This window comes from Sander vitreus, chromosome 16 (assembly GCF_031162955.1).
Source record: "Sander vitreus isolate 19-12246 chromosome 16, sanVit1, whole genome shotgun sequence".
NCBI classification, from domain to species: domain Eukaryota; kingdom Metazoa; phylum Chordata; class Actinopteri; order Perciformes; family Percidae; genus Sander; species Sander vitreus.
In genome coordinates this window covers 16,612,726-16,625,995 of record NC_135870.1, presented here as the reverse complement: position 1 = coordinate 16,625,995, position 13,270 = coordinate 16,612,726, and the positions used below count along the sequence as shown (strand labels likewise).

Here is a 13,270-nt window from a genome sequence, read left to right as displayed (position 1 = left end):
TGTGCTACCAAAGCGTGTGTGTACTCCCTGAATTGCAATGAATCCTACATTTCCCATAATGCAACCAAAAGCATCTTTCAGTTAGACCCTTCCTGCCTGGTTAAAGTCCACAAAACCCTCACCTCCTATTTATTAACACGAGAGACATTATACAACGCTTTTTACAAGCTAAGTGCTTCCCATGGCTAGTAAAGTGACTTTCATTTGGAGTTCCTTTTAAGTGGTGGTAATACTGGGAGTCCAACAATCCCACACAAAGAGGCTTAAACCTAAAAGATACAGTATCTGTTACCACATTCTTTAGAACTTGATGTCAGTTTATGAAAGGACGTCACTATCCTGTTCAGCAGGGAAAGCAGTCGGTGGATGAAGTAGGAATGTGGGGAAAGTGTAGAAAGATATATTCAGAGTATTTGGAGCTCTGCCCATTTTCACACCTACGCACCTGTCACTGCAGAAAGCAGGCACAGCTGTCGGTTAGCTGATTTTGAAAAGTTACAAAAAAATCCTTTAAGAGACTATATACTGGCATTTAGTATTAGTTGTATTTGATGTTGGCATCTTGTTTAGTCCTTCTATCCATGTTCTATCTGCCCTCTTCATTCTATCAATCTTTTCTGCCCATCTGTCTGCGTCTGTGTGTGAGTGTGAGTGTGTGTGTCTGTGTGTTTAAGTAAATGTGTGTGCATGTTCTTGCTGCAGCAGACTGACCTGGCTTCTTGTTGACATCAACAGTGAACAGCCAATCAGCCGCCTTCTTGGCATCTGGTCCAGAGAGATAGAACTTTCCAAAGTAGGACATGTCAAAGACTGCCACACCGTGTCTACATGTGAGACACTCATTCTTAATCTGCATTTAACAAAAAAAACACACATCCAATTAATACACACCTCGACTTAAAATAAAACATGACATTTCTAAGAAGACTGTATATATTTGGAGCCAGATACTTTAAGGAAACATTCATCACAATGGGTATTGACATTAAGGTTGGTAATTCTCCCCTTGCGGTATGTCCTCTAAGCTGCTGTGTTAGTTTTGGTATGCACTTCATGCACCATAAACCTCACTGACTGTTCACTCATCACACTCAGTTGTTCATGATTGTTATTTGTTGTTATCGTATTTCCCATGACAACATATGTTCCCTTTCCTCATGGGAGCCTTCAAAGTGTTTTTTGGCACATAGTTGTTTGATGAAACAGGACGTTGCATTAATTTAATAACATTGTTCTACTGAATAACAACCATGTTCACGCGCGCGCACACACACACGCACGCTTGGTACTTGACTTCCTAACAAACAGTTACGTGTTTACACAACGAGCAGAAACACAGCGTTGTGCACCTGAGGAATGGTAGCCCAGTATTCACTCTCCTTTTAACTCTGTTTTGGTTTCCGCCATCTCCTAAAAAGAATTACCTTGCTCTTTAGATGCTTAATGCTCCACTCTGTTCACCAGCTGTTCACGTCATTAACTCTAAACATATCTGCCGTATGTTTCTGGGCAAGTAGCGTACGATGGGTATATCAAGAGCTTTTTTGCTGAAAGACAGATGCAACTTGAAACAAGGTTGATGTCACAATACAATACAACTTTATTATCAGTTTACACTGAAATTCATTGTGCGTTCCAGAGCAGCTCCGCTCAAAAAAAGAAAAGTACACACAAAGTTAGACAACAACGATGAGACTAAGCCATACAGTAAAGTTGATCCCAAACAATGAGCTGAAAGACACTAAAATGCTCCGTAGAGCTGAGAGGAACTCTCAAGGATGTTAATAATTCTTTGCAGTTTCATCACTAAAAGCACCTTTCACATTACACACAGTCATTTGATCCACTGTTATTTAAAAACAACAATGATGTTGATGATGAAGTGCAACTTTTCACCCAGTATAATACAACATGATGGGCAACAAGTTAACTGGCCTAGCCTACATATCAAATATTAATCTAAAATGGTAGGAAGTGATGGCCAAACTATTTTTTTTAGCACAAACTGTCGCAAATATGGTACACTTGTTAATTCTTTATTTCTGACCAGTGTTAAAATAAGATATCCCGGCGCTCCCCATCATCCTTGTTAAAATTGACAGTCGCCCACAGTTAGTAGGTATGTTCTGCTATGCTCTCCTCCTTGCAGGCAACCAGCAGTCTCTTGCCAAACCTTCCCACACCAAGCTATATTTACCATCCGTGCAACCGAGATGGAGAAAACGTGTGAGCAGCAGTTTCAGAGATGGCCTGTTTGTGCTCAGAAATAATCTTGTATTGCTTCCTAAAAGTAGTACAGTCTCATTATTTTCACAGGGAAAACGTCCTTGGCTGATCAAACTCCTTAAGCACCTCTTAGCCATAATACATGGCGTTGTGATTAGGAGCAAGCTCTAGTATCGTGAACAAAAGCTCATTTAAAAATAATAATGTTATTTCTTCTTCACTCTGCCACCCCTTTATTCATCTGAGGCTCTCCAACAGTAGGAAGGCTAGTTGCTAGGTGATGGCCCTCGACGAGTGATTAGCAGGGGTCTAATGAGCTTGCAGCCGAGGGTTGGACCGACCCAGTCTCACAGGGACTGTGCTCTCCCTCGAGCTACAGTCTGTCTACCTGAGAGCAGTTATTTGTGTCTTTTCAGTAAAATCTGGTGCCATAATTATCCCAAACATAACATGATAAAACCTGATCCTGCACTTCTTATGCAAATTAAAGTATTTGTGTGCATTATGTGCTGGTGGGAGAAAGCTGTAATAGTAAGGAATTAAGTTTTAATGGAACAACAGGATACTACATCTGCCACAGCTGCCTGAAAATAACACTGCATGATGATACAATTTATTGAGCCTTACATGTTTTATATTAGATAAAGGATTTTATTTTAAAGTGATATCCATAATGGAAATGACTTAGTGAAAGTTAAAAGCTATTTAAACATTTAAAAGTGAACTATTATGCTTTTCCGTATTTCCTGTCATAGCATTAATGCTATAATGTCGGATTTTCATGTTAAACATGGCCAGAGCTTCAAATAATGAGATAAACATATTTCAGAGAAATCCTCGTGAGCTAAAATGTTCAGATTTCCAACTGTTCTGAACGCTCTGGTTTCAACAGTTTTTTCTACTCTTGGCTCGGTGTCACGTAACACCGAGCCATCCTTCTCTGGCATTCCTTGATTGGTCATCTGCTTCAGGTAGGCAGGACTGTAGTGTTTGTTTGTTTTTTAAGCTACTGTGGTGTTAACATTGTCGCATGTAGCTACATGCTAACGGCAGTGAAAGATGTAATGTTGTTAACTTTTCCCCAATTTCGGGTCGCACTACTGTTGAAACATGTCCGGTTATGTAGTATTTGATTCAGAAGCCTTTATCTGAGATTTTTTGACGGTAGAAAGTGCTGATTACTGTGCACTGCTAACTAACTTATAGTGACTGCATGCTAATGCCAGGGAAATCAGTAATCTTGGCTGCCAATGTTGATGTAGTCTATGGTTCAGAGAACGTTATCTGTGATTTTTGACGGTAGAAAGTGCTATATTCTATAACTGTGCACTGCTAAATATAGTAGCTGCGTGCTAACGCTAGGGAATCCTGTAATCTTGGCTGCCAATTGTTGTTTATTTCTCCCCAATTTCAGTTCACACTGCAGCTGAAATGTGTCTGGTTGTGTCATATTTGGTTTATAAGCCTTTATTGGTGTTTTTCACGGTACATAGTCCTGCTGTATACTCCGTTGAAGCCGGACACCGACTGTACTGCAAAACAACAACAGGAGCGAGATGCGGACGGCTGACCAAACAGAGCAGTCTGGACTTTTCGGGAAGAGGGCTTAAAGAGACAGGCGCTCTAACAGAGCGACTCAGACAGAGGGTGAATACAGGTGCAGCAGCCATGGTCAGTATGAGAAAAGTGTTTTTGAAACATTAAAGCATGTAAACATGTTCTAGTACAAACACAAAATACAAGTAGGAACCTAAAGTTGTTATATAATAGATCACCTTTAAGGCTGAAGTCCCAAATTCCAAGCAGTATAATAATATTTGTGAGGAGAAATATTCAAACAGCACCAGGATGTGCAGATCAAGAGGGCGAATGTGATAAAAGTGTTTTTCTGGAGAGTTGATGCAGATAGAGGCGTACATGCTGCTGATGTGTGGTCTTTAGGAAGAAATGTGCGGGGGTATGACGTGCATCATACGTCACTCGCGTGAGTGTTGCCTTTAAGACAGATGGAGCTCTCTTTTTAAAACCTAGGAATAATACATTGAAATTAACAGTGATATTTGCATTATGCTGTAAAGTAATGCTCATGGTTTTTGTTTTTTTAATGATTTTCATCAAACAATACCTTGATCTTTTTTTGAAAAAAGCAGATTAGTTTAAACAGATTTTAGCTGTCGATTATGCACGGTAATTCCCTTCAAGTATTGAAGTATTTGCATTACAAAATGTATTTTTTAAATCAGGTTTTAGAGGTTTTTTTCATTCTATTTCCCACTTTTTCGTGATCAAAATAATAAATCAGATCAAAACAAACCAAACAAGTACACAAGTAAATGTTTCTTCATACACATTCATTATGAGGACGCAAGCTACTAAAAAACAATCTTCATGTCTTTGCTCATTCTGTACAACATCTTAAAAAAATGCCCTTTCAGGAAATCTGGTTAAATATGCATGAAAGGTGTCAGGGAAGCTAAATAAAAGACGCTGTAAGAAAGCAGTAGGTATGATCTACAAACTACATTGACAACATTGCTAATACAATTTGTGTGACAGTAATCTGTTCTGAAAGAATGCCTGCACGTGTGAGCGGGGGTAGAAATTGCAACAGTTAAAAGGTAAATGAAGTCTGGAACAGGAAAGCAATGCTAAGTTGGTCATTAATGCATAACATATGGTGGCAGGGCCCATTAAGAGTTTGTGTCAGACTTAGGGGAGAAAGGAAGCTGAAAGACATCCGAGACCAGGCTACCGAAGCTAAGTGTATCATTTATAGTCATGTTGGCAAGGATTGCATTTATATGCTGCTGCTGGGGATAAGTTACACTGCTAACTGCAGTCTGCCTGAGCCTGAATCAGCTTTTTACCTCCAGATCTGAGCAAAACAGAGATGAGGAGACAGAGAGAGGAAGACAGGGAGATAAACATACTGTAAGTACTGAGAGAGATGGTGTCAGAATATCACCAGTACTTCAAGACAAGCTTGGCAAAATATTCAATGACAGACATGAAAGCACACACAGTTTGTTCTACATTCCTATTTGATTTGTAGCATCAGCAACTCAATTCTCAACTCAATTCTATGTCTACTCCACACATTCATGCACACATAGATGTTGATGCCTGCCCAGCCTGGGGTTTCAGCGGCATTGTTTATATATTGATTTCACCACATTAGTGCCTCAATTATCCAATCAGATGCTGCTGTTACAGAGGTCAACAGAGAAAAATAAACAGCAGCTCTCACACAACTACTCTTTTTCTCTCACACAAAATACAGATTGGAAGAAGAACAAAGGCTGTGGCAACCACAGGAAGAAAGAGAGGGAGAAACAGATATTAAGTATGAATAGTATAAATAGAAGAGGAAATTGTGTTGGGGGGGGGCTGTAAAAAACAGAGAATACCAGATGAGAGACATACTAGTGAAGGCCGTGGGTGGATGCATGACAAAATAAGATCGGAATGAGACGGTGAGGAGAATAACGAGAAAAGAAGTGAGTCATACAACCTCTAAAAATATAGGAAGTGATCAAAGATGACTGGTCAGGTTGTATGGCAGTAGAGATGCTCCTGTGACTTATGGCGTTTTTCCATTATGTGGTACCGCCTCTACTCTACTCTAGTATCACCTCCGTCCAGGTTCCATGCGAGCTGAGCCGATACCAAAAGGTGACGTGAAAACCTGCAGACTACTGATTGGTCAGACAGAATCATCACTAATCACTGTGTCATCATTGCTAGCGACAGACGGGGGTGTCCTGAACAAAACCGCCATTTTTAAATAGTTTAGCCAGCGGTGGGTTTTTTGCTGCCTCCAGCTTCTTTTGAAACAAAATTTGTCTTCTGGCTGTGGCAACAGCTACGTGCCGAGAGTAAAAAACAACACACCTTCGACGTTCTGTGTGTGTGTGTCGCGTTAGGTCACGGCAGTTTCCTGCGGCGTCGCTATGATGACCAGCCATGCTTGCCTCAGGCATAAGGCGGTACTAAATCTGCAATGGAAAATGGAGGATGGGGCACTGCAGCAGATTCGAGTCGAGCAGAGTAGAGTCAAGCAGGTACCATGTAATGGAAAAACGCCATTAGAGAGGTGAACTGGTTTCATCTTTGTTAGGAAACCTTGTCAATATGGGTCCAGAAGGTTTCCCACTCAGCTATGTTCAAGCCAAGGTGTCTGTCTGTCTAAATCCTGAGAGATACACAAACACTTCCTACAGGTTTTCACAGAAAGTAAAAGCCCTGCTTGACTAACTGAAAGGGCTTGAATAGAAGCAGAAGAAAAGAAGATTATGCTTAATGTTTATCAGATCGAGGAAAAATATATACTGTATGTAAGATATCACAATATTCTTGACCAAATACCTCAATATCGATATTGCAGCGATATTCTAGGGTTGACAATTGGTGCTTTAACAAAATATCTTCACGCATAGATTTTAGATAAATAATCATCAGTAATGTGGACATAATGTCTAAGTGGAAAAAAGGCAAATAATAGAACAGCTAGAACAGTCTGGTAAGTTCAGAAAAGTACATCACTTTACTGTAATGCAGCCTTTAAAACCAGTAAAAGACAACACTTATGTCATATCACGATATTACGATATCCAAAATCTAAGACGATATCTAGTCTCATATCACGATATCGATATAATATTGATATATTGCCCAGCCCTAGTATGTACTGTTGTTATGTGTGTATTTAGGATGACAAACAAAAACAAGAAAACTGCATTTGTTATGGAGTTATTGTGTCTGTTAGTATAAAACATTATAAAATGAATTAATTATCTGTTCATGGTTGATTGCATTCCTTTTTTTTTTATAATTAACATTTTTTTAAAACAACAAAACACTGTTAAACTGCTCATCTACCTGATGGAAAGGGTCCTTCCTCATGTTTCGGCTGGCCAGCGGCTCATCAAAGGGGAACACCACAGAGTAGTTTTTAGCATACGACTCATGGCTCCTCTCTTTGATCCAACGTGTGTTGTCTGTCAGCGAGTTATGGAAACGCCTGAGACAGCAGAGAGAGGAATTCAAGAGATTAATGCTCTTTAAAAGTCACAATCATTCAGACTTCATTAAAACTGTATTATTCTGGTTCCTGCTGCCCTTTGATTAAATGCCAAACGGAAACTCAAAACCATGTTCTGCTTTGTAGAGCGGCGGCACGATACCTTTGAAACTTCCTGTGATCAAATTCACCGCTCAAATACTTTAGTGTTTCACCTCTGTATGTTTTATTACAGTATTAGTGTGATGTACCTGATGTCGTAACCATACATATCCTTTTCAGGGCGATCCATGTATGATCCAGTGAGCCAGCTCTCTACCACAACCACCTCCCAGCATCATGCCTGACAAAAACACACATCCAACACACAGAAAAAGATAACATGTTTGTTAAGTTTGCAAATAAAAATAAATAAAAAAAACACAGAAAAAGAAAGGATAATGCAGATATTGTTACGAACACAATTCATAAATCACATTAAAACAATTAAATAAAGTTTGATAATCGATAAATCGCTTAACTCATTTATTAAGCAAAAATACTACACTTTGCTGCTCTGTCCATTGTTCTTAAATGTGAGGATCTGCTTATCATCTATCTTTACATAGTATTCTAAATTGAATATCTTTGGATTTTGGTTTAACGATCATTTTCATTATCGATAAGTCAGTATCGCAAATTCCCAGAGCACAAAGTCACATCACTATTTTGGAATGATGATCAAACAAGACAAAAGATGTCACCCTGGACTTCTGACATTTTATAAATAGAATGTTTACCTTTGTTTCAGAGATTAATAAAAAGAAAAGAAATTGAAAGATGAATGAAAATGTTTGTCAGTTGCAGAACAAACACTGTTTGTAACCAATTGTCACAGATTTCTGGGTCTGTTGCACAGGTGCACTAGATTGGGAAATGAGTGGGGAAAATCTGAACAAAAAACAGGACCTCTCTCCCCTTCTCGCTCACCGATAGGAAGACTGTGAGTATGTCTCATTATTTGGAGAAGAGTTTCGGTCCTCTGCAACAGTCTTTATATGTCATATGACCGTAGAGTCATGACAGTACAGAGGACTGTTTGGACCTTTGTTCCATCATTTGACCCTTGCTCACAGCTGCCCCTGAGCAATCTGACCTCATCAACTGCACCCAACGGCTGCAGCATTCAGGTTGTTTTTTGTTTAACCCGACTAACAAAAAAACACTGACAATTCAATTTTTTATCCATCCGGGCCCAAACCTGGGAGCTTGCGCTGCTCCCTTTTAGCAACCCCCTTCTTGTGTTGTGTTGCTGCTAATTTGCATACATCCTTTGTGTGTGCGTATAAACACTCTTACATGTGTTGCAAGCACAACATAACATGCAGCAACACGATCAGTGTGTCCTTGCAATCCTTCCTTCATCCCTCCATCTCTCACAGCGTGCCCTCTCTCCTCCAATCTCTCACCACTTCACTCATCTGCAGACACTGTCACTCTGGGCCAAGCCTGGGTGGATGTTTAAATGGATGGATGGATGGGAGCAGGGGTAGAGAGATAGACAAGCTTAATGATTCTTTAAGCCTACCATCACCACCTCTATCCTCTACTGAAGCACATCTTTAAGGGCTCCCGTTGCTATTTGCATCACTGACTATCCTTCCAAAAAGCATCATGCCACTGAACCCAATGGTTTTCTCAGCCTCATTGTGAACTGCCTTAAATACAGGCAATTGTTTGTACCTTATAATGCGATTAAAAGAAAACGCTTCTTGCCATAACACCTGCAAGTGCTCAGTATTGTGATTATGAGCAACATGGTGATACAGTTAAGAGATGCAGCAGTTACAATCAATTAAAGAACCATAATCATAAGTAAATGCACTCAAAGTTCAGCATGATGATTTTGACACTAAGAATAAGTAACTTCAGGTTGCTAGGCAACACATTCAACTTCTACAATTAAGCAGGGTTACCAAAATGAATCCCAGCAAGAAAAACAAAACAACTTGAGGCTTAAAAAATTACTGAGCACTCAGTGATGGATTTTTTTTAACGTGAATGTGTGGACTTTGACCCTGTGGTTTCTGAATTACCCCACTTGTCTTGCACTTCCTTGGGCCAAATGAGCTGTGTGAGTTCAAGCGTGTGTATGGGTTTTTGTGTGATAGAGTGAAATGGACAGAGAAGTTTTCCCTTAGACGAAGAGGCAGGGGGGAAGAAAAGGAGACGGGCGTAGTGAGAGAAGGGAAAAGCATGAGGAAAAGTGGCGATTATCAAGGTCTTGCTTCGATAAAAACTAGGATGTTATGTTTTGTTTGTGTGTATATGCTACAGTAAGTGCAAGTGTGTGTGTGCCAGGCAAGAGAAAGGCATTTGGAATATCCTTGCTGTGCATGGCCGGTGGAATATCCTTAATTACGTTACCAGGCGCGATATATTGGTGACGCCGAGGACGAGGGGACAATATTTTGTCCACCTCCATTTATTTTATTTTTTTTGCAAAGTAGAAGAAAAATAAATGTACAATGTGGGTTAAAAAGGACTGAAGCATTATTTTCATTAACATTATTTATTTGTCCATAATGGTTTTGATTAATCAATCTATAAATGACAGAAAATAGTAAAAGAAATTCATTAAAATTTCCAAAAGCCCAAGGTAAGGTCAATCACTTGTTTTGTCTGACCAACAGTCAAACTCTACAAACTCAAAGATATAAAAATTACAATGATTTATAGCCAGCAAACCTTCACATTAGAGACACCAGAACCAGCGTATATTTTTTTTTAAAAAGGACTTAAACGAAAAATCATTAAATCAAAATTGTTGCTGATTAACTTTTATTAATAGTATTAAAAAACATATTGCTTAATCACCTAATATTTTCCACACAATGTAAAATCATAAGCAATACAGGTCTAATGAATAAGGTATGCATGAGCTATAAAATAAATCAACAGCTCGGGGACAGCAGTGTGTGAGCTCTTTTTAACCTGACAATGGATAACAAGATACAAACTGACCTATGATCAGGCTGATGGACAGAATGAGTGTCTCTTAATAAGTGGTTGAAGAATAAGAGAGCAATGGAGGAGGTGCTCAAGAACAGCAAGGATCAATCAGCAGTTTGCATCCAACGTACAAAAACTAAACTTCTGCAGCAACAACCAACAGAGAGGAAGGTCCGTGTGTTCAGTGCGAGTGTTAAAACCACTGTATACTCGATCATTAGAGCTCCACCTCTCTGCCCCTTCCAACCTCTTGTCTTTTCATAAGAACTTTAGAGATCGACCCTGTGGTCTTTCGCTCCTATGCAGAATTTTTTTTTTTTTTTATCTCTACCGTCTGTTAATGCTGATGGCGATTACTTTACCCTTTACGCCCCCTCTCTCTATGTTTTTCAGATCGCTGAGACACTCGCATCCCTCCCAGTCTAATGTCAAAGGTAAGCTCATCTATGAGTGAAGTAATGGAGGGACTTTGCCTTGAGAGTGGCCACACAGATTGGCTAAGGCTTGTTCAAACTATGGGTAGAAACACTCTTCAGCTATTTCTCCTTGCTTGTTTTCTTCCAGCTTATAATGCCATCTACTGAAGATTGCTTTGACCTTTCTAGCTCTATCATTCCATGGTTCCCTCGAGGGAAAGCTCTACACCATGAAGTATCTGAAAGCATACAACTGGGAGGGATATGTATCGTTTGTTTAAGACGTTTACGCTCTGACCTTAGATGCCTTTACACTCTGTGTCATCTTTGTGCACTCCTCATTTATCTCCTTTCCTTTTCCTTTTCTTTCTTTTAAAGTCTCCCCCCGTTCTTCCCGTCCCTGCAGCACTTACCGGCACTGTTGAAGCCACAGCCCAGGTAGAAACCTCTGACCTCTGGGGCTTCTCCCATCAGCGGCTTGTGGTCGGCTGTAAATGATTCTGAAAACAGACAGTCAGACCAACTTTGTAGATAAAAGTGTCAACAAATGTAAGATAGACAAACTTACCACAGACGCTCAGTGTGGTATACTTATCATGTAAACACAACACTTGAAGTGAAACAAAAGCCAACATTAAAGCAAGGGTCACGGCTGAGGAGATGCTCTGCAGCAACTCCGTTGAAATCCTCATTTTTATCTCCATTTTATCAGAGCTTCCTCTCCCGCTGAGCTCTGTCTTCCTTGACATTAAGTTTTTTTTTCCCATCATAATTTGTTTCCATTTCTTACATTCTGTTTTTCTCTGCCATTCTCTACATTGCAGCTCGTCTTTCTTTACATCTGTACTTATGTTGTTTCTTTCTCTCTTTTCATCTCTATTAACATCTCCAATTCTACTTTTCTTACGTTTCTGTCTCTCAGATTTCAATCAATTTCTCTTTTTTTTCTCTTACTCTGGTCATTCATCTCTACATGTGTGTGTATTTGTGTATATGTATGTTTCAGGAGTCCATGTTTCACTTATTTCTCTCCAAACAGCTGCACCACACTATGGTGATGAAAAATCCATTTCAATACTGTAACAGCAACAGACTGGCTCACTCAACCACTTGGACAACATGATATTGCCTGCCTCCTCTACAAACATGACACATAGTCTGCTAGTTTAAGTATTCATGAGTGAATGCAGTATTGGAGCAAAGCACACAATATTTCACAGACGAATACAATTCACTTTTAAAGTAGAATGTGTCCAATTTAAGAAGTGTCATGAAAGTTGCTTGTTCCCTGCTGTACTGCATAAAATATTTGCAAGAAGGGCTTGCAGGATTTTCATAAAAAGTGATGCTTCTGTGGAACCAGTGTGTGTGCATGTGTGTTTGTTTGTGGGTTTGTGTGTACCTGGTCCACAGACAGTGGACTTAATGCCAATCTGCTCCAGAACAGGAACTCTGTTGATTGCACCTTCAACATGTTGCATGAATACATCCCAGTCCAGGTCAAACAGGCTAAAGGCAAACTTATCAGACACCTAGGTAAAAAAAAAAAACACACAGCAGAAATGTATGAGTGGACTTGGTTTTCTAATACTGGCAAAACACAAGGGTGTCATTTTTAACAGTGGCTGTTTTCAGCTTTTGCACATTTACTTTTATGTTCCAAGTAAATTACGTATTCTGCTGCAAGAACACATTGATCTTGGTAGACAGGTGCCCTTACAAGGGGCAGATCTCCCATTGAGAAAAAAATGAAAGGAAGAATTAAGGGAAAATGCAAATCCCCACAAAGTAAGACTAAATATGTATAATTTTGTGGTATCTTTAGTTTCGATGCTGTGATGTTGTATGGAAGAGGGATTCGCTGACACTGATCTTGATTATAAAAGGTTTTATTACATCAAAGATTTCAGCATCAATTTACAGACTCCATGAAAAGTCCGGAGAGGCACAAAGTCCGAAAATAACTCGAATAATTCGATTACAAAAAATCCTCAATGCAAAATGATTTGCATCGAAGCTTCGTTAAATCAATGTTACCAACGTTGTATTGCTGACGGACGGTGTTTCCACATGGATCATTATTATTGTTGCACACCAGACACTGCTAAGTCTGCGGGCGGCACATGCCAGAGCGTAAATAGTGAGGGGCTGGTGAAGAGACAGGCTGGAGAAAACGACAGAAAGTGTCCAAAGTTTGGAATCAGTTCAAACGTAGTTAAAATGAGAACTCTGTACAGTGTGTCTACTGAAAAACCGAACTAGCTTACCACAATAATAGCACAACGTCAATGCTTCAGCATCTCAACAGAAAACATTTCTCATCCATTCCATGAAGAGGACCCGACTAAAGTCAATCACGGAGTTGTATGGACGATGAAACTACACCAAACACACCAACTACCAAAAACAAAGACAAGAAAATACGTAGCAGTGACCACAATTTGATCTAAAGAGCCGACTTGTTGACTATCCCGTTGGAGAAACAGCTGATTGTTGTGCACCATTTTCTCTCACCCTCTCTCTTCACGGAGAAACAGCTGATCAACGATCTACTAGCATAAGTGTAACAGAGCTCAATCTATTTTAATTTATATATAAATTAAAATAGATTGAGCTC

The 13,270-nt window shown here is 39.6% G+C and overlaps 1 protein-coding gene across 1 annotated transcript in view; it reads right to left on the bottom strand.

Annotated features, from left to right (window-relative positions):
• sardh (sarcosine dehydrogenase) overlaps positions 1 to 13,270 on the bottom strand; it is a 33,894-nt gene that overhangs the window by 6,652 nt on the left and 13,972 nt on the right. The window contains 6 exon segments of the mRNA XM_078271956.1: positions 712 to 850; positions 7,105 to 7,246; positions 7,498 to 7,532; positions 7,534 to 7,589; positions 11,067 to 11,153; positions 12,056 to 12,185. Of these exon segments, the coding sequence (XP_078128082.1) occupies positions 712 to 850; positions 7,105 to 7,246; positions 7,498 to 7,532; positions 7,534 to 7,589; positions 11,067 to 11,153; positions 12,056 to 12,185 (589 nt within the window).